The 22,289-nt window shown below is 40.9% G+C and overlaps 1 protein-coding gene across 1 annotated transcript in view; it reads right to left on the reverse strand.

The window, feature by feature from the left end:
* Positions 1 to 22,289, reverse strand: part of RAB23 (RAB23, member RAS oncogene family) — a 38,846-nt gene extending 16,557 nt beyond the window's left edge. The window contains exons 1-3 of the mRNA XM_036095981.2: positions 21,943 to 22,289; positions 13,761 to 13,975; positions 7,932 to 8,017 (exon numbers count right to left, since the gene is read on the reverse strand). Coding sequence (XP_035951874.1) covers positions 7,932 to 8,017; positions 13,761 to 13,915 — 241 coding nt within the window. The 5' untranslated portion in view covers positions 13,916 to 13,975; positions 21,943 to 22,289. The remainder of the gene's footprint in view (positions 1 to 7,931; positions 8,018 to 13,760; positions 13,976 to 21,942) is intronic.

Consider the following 22,289-nt stretch of genomic DNA (forward strand, 5'->3'; position numbering starts at 1 on the left):
TTTAACTCATGTCCCATAGGACTGCTTATTGGATGACGGGAGTTTAGCATAAAGGAGGGTAGAGGTGGAAGGCAACTCTCACAAAGGGCAGCAAGGGGGAAAAGCAACTGCAAGAATCAAACATACATGTGCCCAAAACAAATATCCCCAAAAATGGGAACCTTGGAGGAATCCAGGACAATCTCCTAGAGAAAGAATCATCTTGGAACACCTGCCACCCGGAGGGCCCTAACATCAGACAATAGCACCCGTAAGAGTGCTCCTGTCTGGGGTGTCTGACTGGCTCAGTAGGTAGAGCATGCAACTCTTAATCTTGGGGTTGTGAGTTTGAGCCCCATGTTGGGCAGACAGATTACTTTAAAAAAAAAAAAAAAGAGTGCTTTTGTCTCCCAATTCCATTTCCTCCTGGGCCTGACTATGGAGAAGAAAGACACATCTCCAGCAAGTCAAAGACAAGTGAGAGGATGGAAGCAACCAACATTTTCTTCCCAGACCACAGATACTAACTGGCCTACTAAAGCCCCAGAGAAGATAAGAGATTTAATGCTAAATTATATTTGTAGTTTTCATTAATGCACAAGACTGGCTATTCTAACTACCAAAATGAGATTATGTTTATGACTAGAAATAACTATGAGGCAGTTGAGAAAAACTACTTAAGAGTGACCAGAAAAGACATGAGCTAAAGGGAGTTTTCTTCGAGGGACAAGAAAGAACTTCCCCTCCCCCTACTGCCTACTAAAAACAAAGGGATGGTGACAGACGAAAACAAAAGTTGCATTTTGGTATCTCCATGAACTCTGTTCAACATATCAACTACTATGAATATTCTTTTTTTTTAACATTTTATTTATTTGAGAGAGACAGAGATAGCGAGAGACAGCACGATGGGAAGGAGGGGGAGAAGCAGACTCCCCACTAAGCAGGGAGCCCGGCGTGGGGCTCAATCCCAGGACCCTGGGATCATGACCTGAGCCGAAGGCAGATGCTTAACTGACTGAGCCACCCAGGCGCCCCTATAAATATTCTTTTTTTTTTTTTAAGATTTTTTATTTATTTATTTGACACAGAGAGACACAGCGAGAGAGGGAACCACAAGCAGGGAAAGTGGGAGAGGGAGAAGCAGGCTTCCCGCTGAGCGAGGAGCCCGATGCGGGGCTCGATCCCAGGAACCCGGGATCATGACCTGAGCCGAAGGCAGACGCTTAACGACTGAGCCACCCAGGCGCCCCCCTATAAATATTCTTAATGAAAAATGATCCTATACTGTTATCCTTTCTTTTTCTTCCTTCGACCTCCAGTTCTGTGTTGGTACCAGTCATCTTTAAGAAAATTAATAAAGTTTTTAAAAAAATGTTAATAATGCTTTAATTTCTCTGATGCAGTCATTTGGACATATCTTATGCCCTTGATATTACAGGCAGCCACTGTTCTCTAACCGTATATTTTATTTTATTTTATTTTATTTATTTTTTTTTTAAAGATTTTATTTATTTATTTGAGAGAGAGAGAATGAGAGAGAGCACATGAGAGGGGGGAGGGTCAGAGGGAGAAGCAGACTCCCTGCCGAGCAGGGAGCCCGATGCGGGACTCGATCCCGGGACCCCAGGATCATGACCTGAGCCGAAGGCAGTCGCTTAACCAACTGAGCCACCCAGGCGCCCCTCTAACTGTATATTTTAAAAAGACCTTTATTTTCCTACTATTCAATCTTCCTTCAATACTACATACTCTAAGAATCACACCATTAGAAGTTACTTTGTTGGGGCACCTGGGTGGCTCAGTCGTTAAGCGTCTGCCTTCGGCTCAGGTCATGGTCCCAGGGTCCTGGGATTGAGCCCCGCATCGGGCTCCCTGCTCAGCGGGAAGCCTGCTTTTCCCTCTGCCTGCCGCTCCCCCTGCGTGTGTTCCCTCTCTGGTTGTGTCTCTATCTGTCAAATAAATAAATAAAATCTTTTTTTTTTTTTTCTTTTTTTTATTTATTCATGAGAGACGGAGAGAGAGAGAGAGACAGAGGAGAGGGAGAAGCAGGCTCCCCGCGGAGCAGGGAGCCTGATGCGGGACTCGATCCCAGGACCCTGGGATCATGACCTGAGCCGAAGGCAGACGCTTAACGACTGAGCCACCCAGGCGTCCCAATAAATAAAATCTTAAAAAAAAAAAAAAGTTACTTTGTCATCCTGGATAACAGTAAACCACCCACAAAAGAATGACTTCTCATAATTAACAAACTATTCCACTTATCCACATATCAGGAATATAGAGATCTGAACAAAGTTTTGGTGTCAATTATAAGATTACCACTGGCAATTTCTTTCTTTTTTTTTTTCTCATTTATAAATTTTTTTAAATTTTTTTATTGTTATGTTAATCCCCATACATTACATCATTAGTTTTAGATGCAGTGTGTTCCATGATTCATTGTTTGTGTATAACACCCAGTCCTCCATGCAGAACATGCCCTCTTTAATACCCATCACCAGGCTAACCCATCCCCCCCCCACTAGAACCCTCAGTTTGTTTTTCAGAGTCCATCGTCTCTCATGGTTTGTTGGCAATTTATTTCTAATTAATAAGATCTTTCAAAAAAAAGTTACTATTTCTGAATGTAATTCAGAAAAAACTCAAGACACATGATGTTTAGAGAGTAACTCTGTCCTCAAATTCTGAAAGACCCTAAAAGATGGTCTCTAGACTTGCAAGTGTGGCTGAGGACCAGCAGCATCAGGGTTACCGGGGAGGTTGCAGAAATGCAGAATTTTAGAGCCACCCACAGATCTACTAAATTAGAGACTGCATTTTAACAAGTTCCCCAGGGGATTCATGTGCACACGACAATTTAAAAAACAATGCTCTATATAACATGGCACAAAATTTAGTAGAGCAGGCCAATCAGAAACAGAGGCTTTATAATTACGTATATATTATTCTAGATTTTAAATGCCTGTCCCTTATTCTTGTTACACTCTATATAATGTGAAGCACACAAATTAATGAACCAATCTATCACAGATTCCACACTCACATAATTTAAAACAAATCTAAAGGACTTGCATAGTCTAATTCTGTTGTTCCTTAATTTTTGCATTTATAACAGAAATCTATAAACAGCTTCTTGTCCAGAGCCATTTCATTTCCAACAATTTATATTCACTTACATTCGTGAAAGATGATACTTAAAAAAAAATGTTTCCTTCTATTTATGAGCATAATCTCACATAATAGGCCTCAAGTCTATAACTTCATTTCCCCATATTGTTAGTCAAAAACATTTTTTTCTTAGAAACAAATCACAGTAAAAAAAACACAATGAAAATGTTTTATATTGTACATAACTTTCTGTACTAAGTATGGCTTCTACTGCCTAGGGTGGATTTCTTAAGAATTTAAGAGGAGTCACTTGGGATCCCATAAGGGTTTCTAATGTGATCTGTGTTCTGTTCTTTACAAAGTCATGTTTCAACATATCTCACTATACAATTAATGCAGCATTCTAAAAATATAACTGTGCCTTTATTTTTTATTTTTTAAAGATTTTATTTATTTGACAGAGAGAGATACAGCCAGAGAGGGAATACAAGCAGGGGGAGGGGGGAGTGGGAGAGGGAGAAGGAGGCTCCCCACCGAGCAAGGAGCCCGATGTGGGGCTCAATCCCAGGACCCTGGGATCATGACCTGAGCCGAAGGCAGACGCTTAACGACTGAGCCACCCAGGTGCCCCTAACTGTGCCTTTAAACAATGGTTTTTTATGGTAGGTCTTTTAAATGAATTATAATAAAATTTTTCTTTTTAAATATAAATTTTAAAAATTTTTATGTATTTTGAATAATACATTTCTAGGACATAAATCAGTAAGTCCTAATTTTATAAGGCATGGTGTTTCCATCAATAAATTGATATCTTAATGCATTTTTCCCAGCCCTTACATTCTCTTCCTAATCTTCGTTTCTATTTAATTATATCATCATATTTGAATCTACACTAGTAGCAGATGATTACCCAGTTGCCTAGCTGGCATCCAATTACCCTCCCTCCCTGAGAACACCTCTCCCTTACTGTATAGTAGCCTATGGTTTAGGCAGGCTGAACCTACCCTCTGCTCCGGGGGAGTAGGCCCTAAGTGCACCAAGCCAATTAGGGAAATCACATTCCTCTAACTACTTACAGTGATCTGGTCAAGGGTGATCTAATCAGATAAAAGCTCAGGACTTTTGATCCATTGTTGTGGGAATTAACTCTTTCCCCCCAAGGATGTGAACAAAGCATGTGGCTTCCATTGCTGACGGTAGCAATCTTGCAACCAAAAGGAAAATCAGCATGAGGAACCCCACACAGGGAGTGAGGCAAGTTAGGAGAATCAGTGGGGTTACAGTAAGAACAAACTATAACTAAAAGCTACGCTACTTCCACTTTTCTTTGTAGTTTAAGTTAGTTTGAGGTTGCTTTTCTGTTCTCAGCAACCAAAAGCATTCTGATGGAACCTCAAAGGAAAGCATATAAGAATATTCAATATGCCATTTCCCAAATTTACATATAATTGCCACTTTCTATTACTTAATTCATTTTGGGATGTGATGTTTATTCTTATAACTTAGAAAAAGAAGATGAAACATAAGACCTGTCTCAGTATCCTATGTTCTTTGCCGTTTTAACATGGTTGAACTAAAAAAATTACATTTTAAGAAAAGCCTTTTTTTTTTTTAAAGATTTTATTTATTTATTTGACAGAGGGAGACACAGTGAGAGCAGAAACACAAGCAGGGGGAGTAGGAGAGGGAGAAGCAGGCTTCCCGCGGAGCAGGGAGCCCGATATGGGACTCGATCCCAGGACCCTGGGATCATGACCTGAGCCGAAGGCAGACACTTAACGACTGAGCCACCCAGGCGCCCGAAAAGCCTTTTTTTTTTTTGACATATAATGTATTATTTGTTTCAGGGGTACAGGTCTGTGATTCATCAGTCTTACACAATACACAGCGCTCACCACCACACATAACCTCTTAAGAAAAGCTTGTAAGAGGTAATCTATTTATAAGCTTAAGATCAACTTTAAGTTAAAATGTTAAGTATAGGGGCGCCTGGGTGGCTCAGTTGGTTAAGCATCTGCCTTGGACTTAGGTCACGAGTCTGCTTCTCCCTCTCCCTCGCAAATAAATAAAATCTTTAAAAATAAAATAAAATGGGGGCGCCTGGATGGCTCAGTCGTTAAGCATCTGCCTTCGGCTCAGGTCATGATCCAGGGTCCTGGGATCGAGTCCCGTGTTGGGCTCCCTGCTCAGCGGAAGGTCTGCTTCTCCCTCTCCCACTCCCCCTGCTTGTGTTCCCTCTCTCGCTGTGTTTCTCTCTGTCAAATAAATAAATAAAATCTTTAAAAATAAATAAATAAAAAATAAAAAATAAAAATAAAATAAAATGTTAAGTGTAGGGAAACCAAAGCTGTTTGAAGCCTTGTAGTCTAAATGAAACAAAGCGGAAAAAAATTTAAACATCACCCACAGTAAATTAAGATAAAACAAGTAAATACTAATAATTATGGGTCCTCTTTTTAGTTTCTGGCAAAGAATGTTTTTGCAGACATTGTTAAGAGAAACTCTGATTTGTGGACACTTAAAAAGTACTAAACAAGAAGCACACAAGCCAGATGAGTCAAATTTTAAAAATTAAAAGATAATAATGTTGAACATCCCATAGTCTCATGGGATAAAATTTAAGAAAGCATTAATTCCTCAACTACAGAGGAAATAAAAATATTTTTAGCTACCTGGTCTGTTTTGTTTTTTTTTTTAAAACCAAGGACCCGGGGCGCCTGGGTGGCTCAGTGGTTAAGCGTCTGCCTTCGGCTCAGGTCATGATCCCAGGGTCCTGGGATCGAGCCCCACATTGGGCTCCCTGCTCAGCAGGAAGCCTGCTTCTCCCTCTGCCTGCCGCTCCCCCTGCTTGTGCTCTCTGTCTCTGACAAATAAATAAAATATTTAAAATAATAATAAAGTAGACTACAAACTTTGCGCTTTGAGAGGAAGTCCCACAAATAAATGACAGAGAACATGGAGTATGTGATTCAGAGAAGTGGCTTGAAAGAGCCAAGGCTCAGCCCTACTCCTCCCTAGTCACATGATCATGGGCAAACCTCTCCTCTTCTCCGTTTGCTTCCATATCAGTGAAGTGGGGATAACTCTACCTACTCTGCTAGCCTTACAGGACTCCTGTGAGCCTCAGACACATGAAGGATGTGAAAGATACCTTTGTGGGGCACCTGCTCAGGTCATGATCCCAAGGTCCTGGGATCTGGCTCCCTGCTCAGCGGGAAGTCTGCTTCTCCCTCTGCCTCTGCCCCTCCCCCCTGCTCTCTCCCTCTTTCTCTCAAATGAATAAATAAAATCTTAAAAAAAAAAAGGCGGGGGGAGAATCCAAGCTATCTTTTTTCCTCACAAAAGAACACATATTTCATGCTGAGAATTGAGAGAAAAAAAGCTAGGTAAAAACGATGAAAATCTCATGTACTCCTACTATTTTTTTATATTTCCCCTAGGGTTTTTTGTTTTGTTTTCTTTCTGTGTGAATGGGGTGAAGAGGTATGGTGGTAATAACCCCACTAAGAAAATACAAATTAATTTTTACTCAAGAATTAACTTTAGGATGCCTGGGTGGCTCAGTTGGTTAAGCATCTGCCTTTGGCTCAGGTCATTATCCCAGGGTCCTGGGATGGAGCCCCACATTGGGCTCCCTGCTCAGTGGGGAGGGAGCCTGCTTCTCCCTCTCCTCCCCACTTGTGAGCTTCTCTCTCTCTCTCTCAAATAATCTAAAAAAAAAATTAAAAAATTTAAGAATTAACTTTAGTTTTCGGGCCTGTTAATCAATAGTGCCAATGCTCATGAAATTAATAATTTGATAAAAATGCCATCTAGTCTAAGAGCTTTGAGCCGTAAGAACATAATTCCTGCCTCACGCCATGTTACAGGTGCTCAAGATCCAAACTAGCATCCACAGGAGAGCAACAGTCAAAACTACTGCCCCTGGGAAGGCTTTAAGGACACAGTAAATAGAATGAGAAGTAGTGGTGGCACCATTAGAATGATACCTGAGAGATGTACCTCTCTTAATTTCTCAAGAAACCAAAATGTCTTCTTAGAGGAGGCAGTGGAAGTCAGGTTTCCCTGGTACCAAGTCAGAAAGGCAACTTCTTTGGTTGTTTTAAACTTTTTAAATTTTATTTATTTATTTGCCAGAGAGAGCACAAGCAGGGAGAGCAGCAGGCAGAGGGAGAAGCAGGCTTCCCGCTGAGCAGGGAGCCCGATGCAGGGCTCAATCCCAGGACCCTGGGACCATGACCTGAGCCGAAGGCAGACGCTTAATGACTGAGCCACCCAGGCGCCCCAAAAGGACAAAATTTTAGAGGAAAATATTAATGGAAACTTTAGAAATTTCCATTTAGAAATTTCAGCTTTCCTTGAGGAATTTAACCCCACATTTTAGACTCTTAAGTGCTACAGCTGGAGTTCTTTCCTTGTACGTGTATCTCACACTTCTCTGAACTCTTAGCGCACCGAGACGGCTTTATCCCCGCAATTTCATGCGTCTTAACAAAGTGTCATCTTATTTGCAGGAACTTTACTTTTTCATGCCAGTTTCCACTCTCTGACCATAGAGTCATCTCCATGTGGTCAGAAATAGGCACTGAGCAATTTCTAACTGATTAGAACTGGGAATGCCTATGTGAGTCATATAATTCCAAGGCAGACACAAACTATAGTACACAGCATTATTTGCCACTCAACAAGATCATTAGGAGAATAATGACCTAAGAGGTTTTTAAAAATACTCTGAAATTAATTCAAGTCTTCTTATAAAGAAACCCTTCTATGTGGAATAAAAAAAAAGTGAAGCTCTTTGTTTAGCCGAAAGGACATGCCCAAACAACCCCACAATTTACCTCGATAGTAGGCCTTCGTTATTGCATCAAATTCCTCTTGACCTGCTGTATCCCACAACATCAGTCTGACATCTTCATCATTAACTCTGAAACAAGAGATGAATTTATTTCATATGTAAAGAAAACATCTTTAGTAACATAGCTTTGTGCATATTTCTGTTTCTCATGTCTGAAGGTTTTAAAACTACACCGTTGGTTTCCACTCTGAAAAAGTCTGAGTGCTTTTAAGTGCTGCTACCACTACCAGTAGTGAAACTAAAGGGGGAAAGACATTCCCCCAAAGCTATAACTTCCTACATGATTTGAGTTTACTTGTCATGTTTTCTCCTTTAACAACAGTCACAGACAGTGGTGGTTCCAGGACTAGCAGCACGGGGAAGGGGATTCCCTTAGGTCAGTACTTGCTCTCCTCTTGCTATAACATTCAGGTGCACAAGTGATAGAATAAGAATAAGAAGGGAAAGAAGCAAAAAAGGAAGAAAAGAAAGAAGGGAGGAAGAAAAGAAGTAGCTTGGTTGCCCTACAACTTAAAAATTTACTCTTATTTTGTCATATAGTGCATTGCCTTATTCACGGTAGTTACATTCTATAAAGTCACTGCAAACACTGAATTATCAAATACTGAAACACTGCTCCTAGGGCAAATACAGGGTTAGGTTCCTGTGACCCCTAGTTACATTTTCCCTAACGAATCAATACATAACCTTGTTGTGTTTTTTTGTGGTTCTGTTTAAAGATAACTTATTTAATACATATTGTCAATTCATTAACATTGAACTCAAGGCCAATAGCATTGTAACTCATGTGTAAATGAAGTGTACCTAACATACATATTTTCTCTGTAAGGCACATCATAGCCTTCTTGTACTTAGGAAAACTAGACAGCACTATGCTTGGGGGCCATTTTAAACAGCGACATCATCAACAAGAAGTACAAAAATGTGGCACAAAACAGACACGAGAAAACACTTGTTTATAGTGTGAGGGATGAAGAAAGAAGGAAGAGGGTAGCCTTGTTCGACCTAAGCTGAGAATGTGCATGTAGGGTAGCAAATATTTACTGCTCTGTGCATACCCACGAATGACCACCAAAGCACTAGGAGTATTGACTCTGGGGATACAAATAGATTTTAGCAAGTAGATCAGTTGCAAATATGGAACCTATAAACAATGAGAACCCTAAACTATAACTATGGAAGCTACAAATAACGAGGATCACCTATATATTTAAAATATTAATTTGGTTCAGATAACAAATATAAAAATGAACATCATGAAGGCTTAAAATGAATCCTCAAAATATCTGAGAAAGGAAGTAAACACAGAAGTGTTTTTAAAAGAAGGCAATAGGGGGATGCCTGGGTGGCTCAGTCGGTTAAGCGGTTGCCTTCGGCTCAGTTCATGATCTCAGGGTCCTGGGATCGAGTCCCGCATTGGGCTCCCTGCTCAGTGGGGATTCTGCTTCTCCCTCTCCCTCTGCTCTGTCAAATAAATAAAATCTTAAAAAAAAAAAAAAAAAGACAGCAATAGAATACAAATTAGAAATCGAACAATCTTTAAAACAATGAACACACCTATCTTTAATGCTAATGTCTAGGCTAGTCAGATTTGTTTAATGTTATTTCTTTAGTATCTGTCAGTGTCTCTACAATTTAAAATATGCTTGGGGTGTGGGAGAATGGGCAAAATGAGTGAAGGGGAGTGGGAGACACAGACTTCTAGTTATGGAATGAATAAGTCACAGGAATAAAAGGTACAGGGAATATGGTCAACGACACTGTGAGAGCATTAGATGGGGACAGATGTAGCTACACTGCGCTGAACACAGGACAACCTCTATAGAAGCTGAATCATTCTGCTGAACACCTGGAACTGATGTAACGTTATCTGTCCACTACACTCAATGAAATGAAATGAAATGAAGTATCTTTAAAAGTTCTCAGGACTGGGGCGCCTGGGTGGCTCAGTCGTTAAGCATCTGCCTTCGGCTCAGGTCATGATCCCAGGGTCCTTGGATCGAGCCCCGCATCGGGCTCCCTGCTCAGCGGGAAGCCTGCTTCTCCCTCTCCCACTCCCCCTGCTTGTGTTCCCTCTCTCGCTGTGTCTCTCTCTGTCCAATAAATAAATAAAATCTTAAAAAACAAAAAATCTTAAAAAAAAAAAGTTCTCAGGACTAATGACAAAAACTGTTACTTTTTTTTTTTTTAAGATTTTATTTATTTGACAGACAGTGAGCAAGCACAAGCAGGGGGAGTGACAAGCAGAGGGAGAAGGAGAAGCAGGCTTCCCGCTGAGCAGGGAGCCCAACATGGGGCTCAATCCCAGGACCCTGGTATCACGACCTGAGCCGAAGGCAGATGCTTAACCAACTGCGCCCCCCCAAAAACTGTTACTTTTGTTTTAGAATCCAACTGGATTTCATGAAGTAAGATTTCCTTTTCAGGGGCACCTGGGTGGCTCAGTCGTTAAGCATCTGCCTTCGGCTCAGGTCATGATCCAAGGGTCCTGGGATCGAGCCCCGCATTGGGCTCCCTGCTCAGTGGGAAGCCTGCTTCTCCCTCTCCCACTCCCCCTCCCCCTGCTTGTGTCCCCCTCTTGCAGCGTCTCTGTCAAATAAATAAATAAAATCTTAAAAAAAAAAAAAAAGATTTCCTTTTCATTGGAGTATTTAGTCCTGCCAAATCTGCTCTTATTTCTTTAAAACAAATTATTAATTCTCTAACTTTGAGATAGTCTTAGGATCCTATAATAGTTGAAAACTGTTCTGAGAGACAGGTAACTGTCCTTCCAAATAAAACAGGCATGCCTTGTTTCATTGCACTTTGCTTTACTGTGCTTAAGAGAGACTGTTGTTTTTTGTTTTTTTTTTACAAATTGCGGGTTTATGGCAACCCTGCATTCAGCAATTCTATCAACACCACTTTTCCAACAGCATTTCTCACTTTGTGTCTCTGTGCCACATTTTGGTAATTCTTACAATTTTTCAAATTTTTTCATTATTATATTTGTTACAGTGATCTCTAATGAGTGATCTTCATGTTACTATTATAATGGTTTTGGGGTGCCAGAGACTGCTTCCACATAAGATGGACAACTCAGTGGATCAATGTCGTGTGTGCTCACACTGTTCCACCAACCAGCCCTTCCTCCATCTCCCTCCCTTTTCTTGGGTCTCCCTATTCCCTGAGACATAGCAATACTGAAATCAAGCCAATTAATAGCCCTACAGTGGCCTCTAAGTGTTCAAGTGAAAGGAAAAGCCACACATCTCTCACTTTAAATCAAAAGCTAGAAATGATTAAGCTTAGTGAGGAAAGCATGTTGAAAGCGGAGATAAGCTGAAAGCTAGGCCTCTTGTGCCAGGTAGCCAAGTTGTGAAGGGCAAAGGAAAAGTTCTTGAAGGAAATTAAAAGTGCCACTCCAGGGGCACCTGGCTGGGTCAGTCAGTAGAGCATACGACTCTTGATCTCAGGGTCATGAGTTTGAGCCCCAAGTTGGGTGTAGAGATTACTTTAATAAACAAACTAACAAATAAATAAATGTGCTACTCCAGGGAACACACAGATGATAAGAAAGCAAAACAGCCTCACTGCTGTATGGAGGAAGTTTTGGTGATCTGGACAGAAGATAAAACCAGCCACACATTCCCTTAAACCAAAGCTTAATCCAGAGAAAGGTCCTAACTCTCCTCAGTTCTCTGAAGGCTGAGAGAGGTGAGGAAGCTGCAGAAGAAAAGTCTGAAGCTAGCAGAGGAGGGTTCATGAGGTTGAAGGAAAGATGCTGCCTGTGTAACGTAAAAGTACAAGGGGAAGCAGCAGGTGCTGACGTAGAAGCTGCGGCCATTTACCCAGAAGCTCTAGCTGAGAGAATTCCTGAAGGTGCTCACTAAACAGCAGATTTTCAGGGTGGATGAAACAGCTTTCTACTGGAGAGATGGCATTAAGGATGGTCATAGGTAGAGAGAAGTCAGTGCCAGGCTTCAAAGCTTCAAAGGACAGGTTGACTCCCTTGTTAGGGGCTAATGCCACTGGTTAACTTTAAGTTGAAGCCAATGCTTATTTACCATTCTGAAAATTCTAGGGCCTTTAAGAATTATGCTAAATTTACTACTCACATCTGTTTACATGATGGTTTGCTGAATATTTTAAGCACACTGTTGAGACCTACTGCTGAGAACAAAAATTCCTCCAAAATTTGATTGCTCATTGACAATGGACTGGTCACCCAAGAGCTCTGATGGAGATGTACAATGAGAGAATGTTGTTTTCATGTCTGCTAACACAGCATCCATTCTGTGGCCCATGGATCAAGAAGTAATTTTGACTTTCAAGCCTTTACTATTTAAGAAATACACTGTGTAAGGTTATAACTGCCATAGATGGTGATTCCTCTGATGGATCTAGGCAAAGAAGATTGAAAACTTTATAGAAAAAGATTCACCATTCTAGATGCCATTAAGAACATTCATGATTCACTGGAAGAGATCAAATATCAACATCAACAAGACTTTGGAAGAAGTAGATTCCAACTCTCATAGATGAGTTTGTGGGGTTCAAGACTTCTATGGAGGAAGTAACTGAAGAACGGGTGGAAACAGCAAGAGACCTGGAATTAGAAGTGGAGACTGATGATGGGCCTGAGTTGCTGCAATCATGTGATAAAACTTGAACAGATGAGGAGTTGCTTATTCTGAACGAGCAAAGAAAGTGGTTTCTTGGCATGGAATCTACTCCTGGTGAAGATGCTGTGCAGACTGTTGAAATGACAACAAAGGCTTTAGAATATTAAATAAACTTAGTTGATCAAGTAGCAGCAGGGTTTGAGAGAATTTTTTTTTAAGTTTTTAATTTTAATTCCAGTATAACTAGCATACAGTGTTACATTAGTTTCAGGTGTACAATACAGTGATTCAGTAGGGTTTGAGAGAATCGACTCCAATTTTGAATGAAGTTCTACTGTGGGTAAAATGCCATCAAATGGCATCATATGCTATAGAGAAATCATTCCTGAAAGGTAGAGTGAATCAGTGAGGCAAACTTCACTGTTGTCTTATGTTAAAAAATCACCACAACCACCCCCACTTTCAGCAGCCACCACTCTGATTGATCAGTCAGCAGCCATCAACATCAAGGCAAGACTCTTCACCAGCAAAAAGATTCAGACTTGGTGAAAGATCAGAGGATGCTTACCATTTTTTAGCAATAAAGTATTTTTAAATGAAGGTATGTACATTATTTTTTTTAGACATAATGGTATCACATACCTAACAGACTACAGTATAATGTAAACATAACTTTTACATGCACTGCAAAACCAAAAAAATTCATTTGACTCGCTTTTTGCGGTGGTCTGGAACTGAACCTGCAAAATCTCCAAGTTGAGCTTGTAGTGGACAGAAATCTCATTAGAGTCAAGCATCAGTTTGTGTTTAAGAAGTATGAAAGGTGCCACCAATATATATAAAACAGATATAAGATAGAAAGGGTGGGGAAGGGAGTATGAAAAAAGAGGGGAAATGAGGAAGGGAAAATAGATGAAAGGTGAGAAAAAGACAGAAGAATAAAAATACACACAGGAATGTGTTAACTAACTAGAATGTAAATAAAAACTTTAAACATTAAAGAGAATGGAAAAAGAAAAAGAAAAAGGAAAAAAAAAAAGATACACACAGGACTGAGTATTTGAAAACCACCACCAACTGTCTCATTAGCCACTGCCATCAGACTGGATCCTAACCTTGGACTGTACTGCAATTAGTATTATTCCAATGAAACCCTGGGATAGAGTTCACAAATCAAAACTGAGGGGATAAAGTAGCCAAGTACATACTGGATCTGTCGCTCCAAAAAATCAACTCCAATGGTTTTCTTGTAGTCTTTTGTAAAAATGCCTTTGCAATATCGCTGAATCATACTTGATTTTCCAACAGCTCCATTCCCTACAACCACCATCTTGATGGCCACTTCCATATCTTCCTCCAACATTTTTGCAGTTGAAAAGGCTTCTGAACCAACTTTAATCCAGGTGATCAGATCTTCTCAAATCTGTGGTTTAAAATGAAATTATTTTTCATAACATAGAAATTGTACAGAATATTACAATTTTATTTTATTTTTTTTAAGATTTTATTTATTTATTTGACAGAGAGAAACACAGGAAGAGAGGAAACACAAGCAGGGGGAGTGGGAGAGGGAGAAGCAGGCCTCCCGTTGAGCAGGGAGCCCGATGCGGGGCTCGATCCCAGGACCCTGGGATCATGACCTGAGCCGAAGGCAGACACTTAACGACTGAGCCACCCAGGTGCCCCAAAATATTATAATTTTAAAAATTGATTTATTTATTTGAGAGAGTATGTGCGTGAGCAGGGGGAGGGGCAGAGGGAAAGGGAGAGAATCTCAAGCAGACTCTCTGCTGAGCGCGGAGCGGGACCTGGGGCTGGATCCCAGGATTCTGAAATCATGACCTGAGTTGAAACCAAGAGTCAGACGCTTAACAGACTGAGCCACCCAGGCACCCCAAAAATTGTACAAAATAAGCCATAATTGTTTTATGAAGAAATAACTATAGTGCATTGCAAGAATTTTTCCATGATGGAGGTCCCCTTACCACCCTGTTTATATCATGTAAATTCATTGAAAGGAGGTACAATAACATCATTCATTTTTGAATCCTGAACAATAGCACACAATATATGACATCAGGTATTAATAAATGCCTAGATTACGTAGTTCTACCTTTCAATGAGACTAAGACTAAGACTGCAGTGTTAGAATTGAGGTCTGATTGAAAGCTGCCACTTACTAGTTCTGTGCTCTACGTGACGTTACTGGCTAACCTCTTTAAGCTTCAGTTTAACTGAGGATATTTACCTCAGAAGATTGTTGATCAATGGTACATATAAAGCACTTAGCATAGTGCAAATTAAGCATTCAGGGATGCCTGGGTGGCTCATCAGTCGGTTTAAGCATCTGCCTTCGGCTCAGGTCATGATCCCAGGGTCCTGGGATCGATCCCGGCATCGGGCTCCTTGCTCAGCAGGGAGCCTGCTTCTCCCTCTGCCTGCCGCTCCACCTGCTTGTGCTCTCTCTCTCTAACAAATAAATAAATAAAAATCTTAAAAAAAAAAGAAAAAGAAAATTAAGCATTCAAAAAATGGTAGTTTAGTTTTATACAACATAATAAATCCTCCACAGTTACCACCACATGGGCAACAAATATAAATCTAAGGAAACTGCTTGTTCGATCTCACAGGTAATAATTAATATCCCTAGAAAAGCACCCCAAAGAAAGATTTTGTGTAATAATATACAACTGTAACAGCATTGGACTCTTACTGTTCAGGTTACAATGACTCCTTCACAAATAATCTTATACCACACATTCTTTCTTTAGTTTCAGACTAGTTACAGTTACTCATATAATGAAAGTAATACAATGTGTACTGTTTGCATTTTAGATTGAAAAGAACAGAAAGTCAATTTCTTAGGAAAATTACTAGTTAAGTTCCTGACTACTGTTATATGTTATAATATTATATTCCAACTCCCTTAACTGAAAATCCATCTATACTACCACTACACAAAACAAGTCTGAAACATGAAGAACATTCCTCTCCGCTCCTCATGGAGTCTCAATAATTGTCCCTAGTGCTTCACAAACTTGCACAATCATAAGAATCATCTAGGAAGATTTGTTAAAGTATAGGTTCTAGGTCTCCACCTCAAACATAATTAAATGATGTAAAAAAATAGAATATCAGAATGAAAAGAATGTGGTAGGAGCAAAAATACAGGTAAATACAACAGATTTCTCTTGAGCATTCTAAATTATGTTTGACTCAAACACAACTGTGTGGTTTTCAATATGTGTAGAGAAAATATTTAACATAATTAATTATAAATGGGAGAGGTCAACGGAATGTAAAGGGAGGTAAGATTTCTATGCTTCCCTTGAACTGGTAAAATGTTGACACCAACGGACTGTGATAAATTATATATATGTAGTGTATACAGTATAATACCTAGAGCAACCACTGAAGAAGTTACACAAAGAGGGGCACCTGGGTGGCTCGGTGGGTTAAGAGTTTAGGCTCAGGTCATGATCTCGGGGTCCTGGGATCAAGCCCCCGCATCTGGCTCCAAGCTCACCATGGAGCCTGATTCTCCCACTTCCTCGGCCCCTCCCCCCAACTCATGCACTCTCCCACTCTCTCTCAAATAAATAAAATCTTTAAAAAAAAAAAAGTTATGCAAAGAGATATACTCAAAAACACTACAATAAAACAAAATGAAAGTCTAATAACACAATAAAACTATCAGAATCTAATTGGCATTTTTTTTTTAAAGATTTTATTTATTTATGTCAGAGAGAGAGAGAGCACAAGCAGGAGGAGTGGCAGGCAGAGGAGGCAGAAGGAGAAGCAGGCTCCCCACCGAGCAGGGAGCCCGATGAGGGACTCAATCCCAGGACCCTGGGATCATGACCTGAGCCAAAGGCAGACGCTTAACCAACTGAGCCACCCAGGCGTCCCTCTAATTGGCATTTATAGAACTGTCCATACAACAGAATATACTTTTTTCTTTTAAAGATTTTATTTATTTATTGAGAGACAGAAAGAGTGTAAGCAGGGGGAGAGGCAGAAAGAGAGGGAGAAAAAATCTCAGACTCTGCACAGAGTCTGTCTCGGGGCTTGAACTCACAACCTTAAGATAATGACCTGAGCCAAAATCAAGAGCCGGACACTCTGACTGAGCCACCCAGGTGCCCCAGAACATACTTTTTTTTCAAGTACCCATTAAATATATACCAAGATAAAACAGATTCTAGGCCATAAAACAAACCTCAATAAACTTAAAATAATGGGACCACAACGCAATCAAACTAGAAATCAGTAACAGAAAGATAACAGGAAAACCTGCAAACATATGCAAACTAAAAACACAGACTTCTAAAGAACCTGTGCGCCAAAGAAAGAAGCTCAAAAGACATTTTTTTCAAATAATTAAACTGAATTAAAATGAAAATACAAAATATGAAAATTTGTGGGACATAGCTAATGTAGTGCTGAGAGGGAAAATTATAGCACTAAATGCTTACCACAGAAAAGAAGTTAAGTCTCAAATCAATAATTTAAACTCTCACCTCAAGAAACTAGAAAAAGAAGAGCAGAATAAACCCAAAGCAAAGGATGGAAATAATAGAAGCAAGCAGAAATCACTGAAATTGAAAACAGAAAAATAGGGAAAATTAAACAAAAAACTTTCTTTAAAGATAAAAAAAATTGAATAACACAGGAAAAAAAAAAGAGAAGATACAAATTACCACTATTAGGAATAAAATCAGGAATGTCACTGTGGACTTTGCAGACTCAAAAGGATAATATAACAACTCTACACACATAAATTTGACAACTTAGGGAGGCCTGGGTAGCTTAGTCCGTTAAGCATCTGACTCTTGATTTTGGCTCAGGTCATGATCTCAGGGTCGTGAGATGGAGCCCCGCACACTCTCTCCCTCTGCCCCTCCCCCCCTTAAAAAATTGACAACTTAGATGAAATGGACCAATTCCTTAAAAAGCATTAAGTACCACAACTCACTGAAAATGAAATAGATAATCTTAATAGCCCTGTAACTATAAAGGAAATTGAACTTGTAACTTAAAAACTCAAAGACAAATCTCCAGGCTCAGGTGATTTCACTGGAGAATTTTACCAAACCTTTCAAGAATTGACACCAATGATATACACTCTCTTCCAGAATACAGAAGAGAAGGGAATACTTCCCAACTTATTTTATAAAGCCAGTATTATTTTTTTGTTTTGTTTTGTTTTTTAAGATTTATTTATTCATTTGAGACAAAGAGATACAGAGAGAGAGAGAGCATGAGCAGGGAGAGAGGCAGAGGGAGAGGGAGAAGCAGGCTCCCTGCTGAGCCAGGAGCCCAATGTGGGGCTTGATCCCAGGACCCCGGGATCATGACCTGGGCTGAAGGCAGACGCTTAACCATCTGAGCCACCCAGGCGCCCCAAGCCAGTATTATTTTGATACCAACACAAAAACAGTACCAAAAAACAAAACAAAAACAACTGGACAAGGACACACAAAAGTCCTCAACAAAATATGAGTAAATCAAATCTAGGAATATACAAATAGAATAACTAGGACCAAGTGGGCTTTATTCTGGGAATGCAAGGCTGGTTCAATACTCAAAAATCAATCAGTGTAATCTACCAAATTAACAAAGTAAAAAAGAAAAACTTCATCACCATATCAACTGAAACAGAGGAAATATATAACAAAATTCAAATCCATTTGTCAGAAAAATAGTCCACAAACTAGAAACAGAAGACTTCTTCAGCCTCATAAACGTCATCTATTAAAAAAACCCCACAGCTAACATTATACTTAACTCTGAAAGCCTGCTTTTTTTTTTTTCAAGTAAACTCTACACACAACATGGGACTCAAACTCATGACCCAGAGATCAAGAGTCACATGCTCTACTGACTGAGCCAGCCAGGTGCCCCTGAAAGCCGGACTGCTTTAACCCTTAGACTGAGAACAAGGTAAGTATTTTCACTCTCACTACTCCTATTCATCATACAGAAAGTCTTAGCCAGAAACTAGGTGACAAAAATAAATAAAACTCTTACAAGTTAGAGAAAAATTAAATAAAACTGCCCTTATTCACAAATTACATGAGTGTCTTTACAGAAAACTCCAAGGAATTAAAAAAAAAAAAAATCCCAGAACTAATAAATGAGTTTAGCAAGGACACGGGATACAAGGGCAACACACAACACTGAATTGTATTTCTATACCCTAACAACATACAATTTGAAAAATTGTACATTTTTATTTTTTAAATTTATTTTATTTATTTAAGTAATCTCTACACCCAACATGGGGCTGGAACTCACAACCCCAAGATCAAGAGTCACATGCTGTTCCAACTGAGCCAGCCAACCACCCCTGAAAACAAAATTTTTAAGTGACATTTATAAAAGTTCCCCCAAAATTAAATACTTTGGTATAAATTTAACAAAACATGTACAGGACCTATATGCTGAAAATTATAAATCACTAATGAAACAAAGACCTAAATAAATAAAAAGATGTGCTATGTTCACAGATTGGAAGACTCAAAAAAGTAAAAACAGCACTTCTCCCCAAATCAATCCATGGTTTAATCCAATTCCAAAGCACCAGCAGGATTTTCTGCAGTTGAGACAAGCTGATTCTAAACGTTATATGGAAAGGCAAATAAACTAGAATAGCTAACACAATTTTTAAAAAGAATAAAATCGGAGGAAATCATAGCAGCCAATTTTAAGATACCATAAAGCTATACTAATTAACAAAGTGTGATACTGGGGGTGCCTGGGTGGCTCAGTCGGTTAAGCGTCTGCCTTAAGCTCAGGTCATGATCTCAGGGTCCTGGGATCCAGCCCGGGGTGGGGCTCCCTGCTCTGCGGGGAGTCTGCTTCTCCCTCTCCCTCTGCTCCCCCAACTGCCCCCTGCTTGTGCTCAGGTACTCTCTCTCAAATAAATAAATAAAATCTTTAAAAAATAAAATAAATAAAGTAAAAGAATAATTTTTAGAAGAAATCTTTTACAAGCTGAAAATGTTGATCTGGGGTTAGGCAGAATTCTTAGACATCATACCAAAAAAATTTCCACAAAAGGAAAAATTGATAAATTAGACTTCACAAAAATTAAAAACATTTGCTCTGTGAATGATAGTGTTAAAAGAATGAAAAGACAAGCTACAGACTGCGAGAAAATATTTGCAAAGCACATATCTACCAAATAACTTGTATCCAGAACATATAAAGAACCCTCAAAACTCAACATAAGGAAAAAAAAAAAAAACATAAGAAAGCAAATAACCCATTTGAAAAATGGGCAATACTCTTGCCCAGATACCCATCAAAGATTATATATGCCAAATAAGCACATGAAAAGATATTCAAAATCATTAGTCATTAGTTAAAGACACACTAAAACCATGGGATACCACTACACGCCTATGAGATGGCTAAATTTAAAATTACTGACAATACCAAGTGCTTTCAAGGATGTGGAACAATTGGTAGTCTCACACGGTGCTGGTAAGAATGCAAAATGGTAACAGCCACTCTGGAAACCAGCATGACAGTTCCTTACAAAGTTAAACATCCTTTATATGACCCTGCAATCTCATTCCTAGCAATACCCTACAGAAATGCGAACTTATGTTCACACAAAAACCTGTACACGAATGTTTATAGCAGCTCTATTCATAATCACCAAGAATTGGAAACACTCCAAATGTCCTTCAGTGGATGGATGTTTAAACAAACTGGCACATCCATCTAATGGAACATTACTTAGCAATAAAAAAAAGAAGACATTGTTGATATATTCAACTTTGAGGAATCTCAAAGGCATTATGCTGAGTGAAAGAAGTCAGCATCAAAAGGTTACATATTGTATGATTCCACTTATATGACATCTGGAAAAGTTTAGTAATTGCCAGGGGTTAGGGGAAGGATATAAAAGGATAGCATGAATTTGGGGTGGGGGGTGACAAACACTGTTCTATGTCCTGATTGTCGTGGTGACTGCATTAATCTAAAATTCACAGAACGGCACACCCCTTAAAAAGTCAATTTTAGGGGCGCCTGGGTGGCTCAGTTGTTAAGCGTCTGCCTTCGGCTCAGGTCATGGTCCCAGGGTCCTGGGATCGAGCCCCGCATCGGGCTCCCTGCTTGGCGGGAAGCCTGCTTCTCCCTCTCCCACTCCCCCTGCTTGTGTTCCCTCTCTCCCTGTGTCTCTGTCAAATAAATAAAATAAAATCTTAAAAAAAAAAAAGTCAATTTTACCGTATCATTTCAAAAATAAAATTTAAAGAAGAAAAGCCTAATCAGATTTTAACACAGCCAGTCTGGTGATTATCAGCTACTACTGCTCTGTAGACTTAAGGCACTCTATCAAAACAGTTAAGTTCTTAGAAAATAAGATAATTCTGAGTATAATAATTAAAAGGCTTACAGCAATGCTTTGCATAAATACTCTTTTCTAAATATGTTTTCCCCAAATTTAATTTTAAAAACTTTTCCAACCAAGGCAGTCTAATAAATTAGAAAAGGTACTTAAGTACAGGTACGATTGTGTTTATAACACTGAAAAACTTGTTAGGTCCAATGAAATTACCTAGAACACGTTAGGAGTTACATAAAACCTAGAGAAACGACCCTTTCAGACTCGACCGGCACTCCTGATGGTGAAGTTACTGCTCTCTCACGCACCCTCAGGTTCTAACGCCTGCGAGCTGCCGAAGGCTCCTCGGTTCTCCGAGTTAAGTAATTCTGTGGCAGCCAGTATCAATGAAATAGTGCAGTCTGGCTCATTCATATTCTAGCAGTCTCTGAGCAAGAAACTAGGGAAGGGTGGGGCCGCGGGAAGGAGGGGGCCCCGCCGCAGGGAGGAGGAGGTCCTAAAAGCCAGGGCAGAGCTTGGGACCCCCCTCCTGATCAAACCGCACCCGGCACTTGACGCCCCTTGTTGGTGTCTCGCCCGGCCTGGGTCGCCCCTTCCCCATACTGGGCGCTGGGAGTAGGCAAGAAGCTGGGTGCTCGGGCAGGCTGCAGGCCAGCGCCTCGCCCCCGCTCCGTCTCCCTCCTTCCCGCCCAAGGGGCAATTCCAGGGACCCACACCCTGGGAGCCCGGGCCGCTGGGCGCTGAGAGCGGGTGCCGGGCAGGTAGTGCCGCCCACCTTCTCCAGCCGGAACTTGGGTACGGCGCTCAGAGGCTGGGGAGCGGGCGCTCAGCGGCCGGGGCCGGGGGATGGGAGCCCGGGCCTGGAGGCCCCTGCCCCCCACACCCCTCTACGTAGAGTCCCCGGAGTACGGCATATCCCGGGACCCCGGGAAGAAGCGGGTCCTTCCCCAGCGGAGCCGGCGGAGCCCTCAGCCGCTGCAGAGGGCGAGTCAGAGCCGCGCCGCTGCCCGGGAGTGCAAGCCGCTACTCACCGTCCCCCGCCCGGCGCGACCGGCTCGTCCTGGTCGCGGCGCAACCGCTGCCGCCGCCGCCGCCACCGCCACCACCACCACCTCCTCCTCCTCCTCCTCCTCCTCCTCCTCCTAGGGCGCCGCTCCCCCCGCGGGGCCGCCTGGCTGGCTCGCGCCTTCCTTCGCTCCTTTAAGAATGACTATGATTTTTTAACGAACTTTATTGGCAGCCAGGGCTCGGAACAAGCGTCTTGGCAGCAAATCCGGCAACGGTGGTGGGGCGCGGGAGACTCGACTCCCCTCATCTGTGGACCCGCCGCTCTGCGGAGCATGCGCTGGGCTTGGTCTGCGCATGCTCCGCAAGGACC

The sequence above is a fragment of the Halichoerus grypus genome, chromosome 9 (genome assembly GCF_964656455.1).
Source record: "Halichoerus grypus chromosome 9, mHalGry1.hap1.1, whole genome shotgun sequence".
Classification (NCBI taxonomy): Eukaryota; Metazoa; Chordata; class Mammalia; order Carnivora; family Phocidae; genus Halichoerus; species Halichoerus grypus.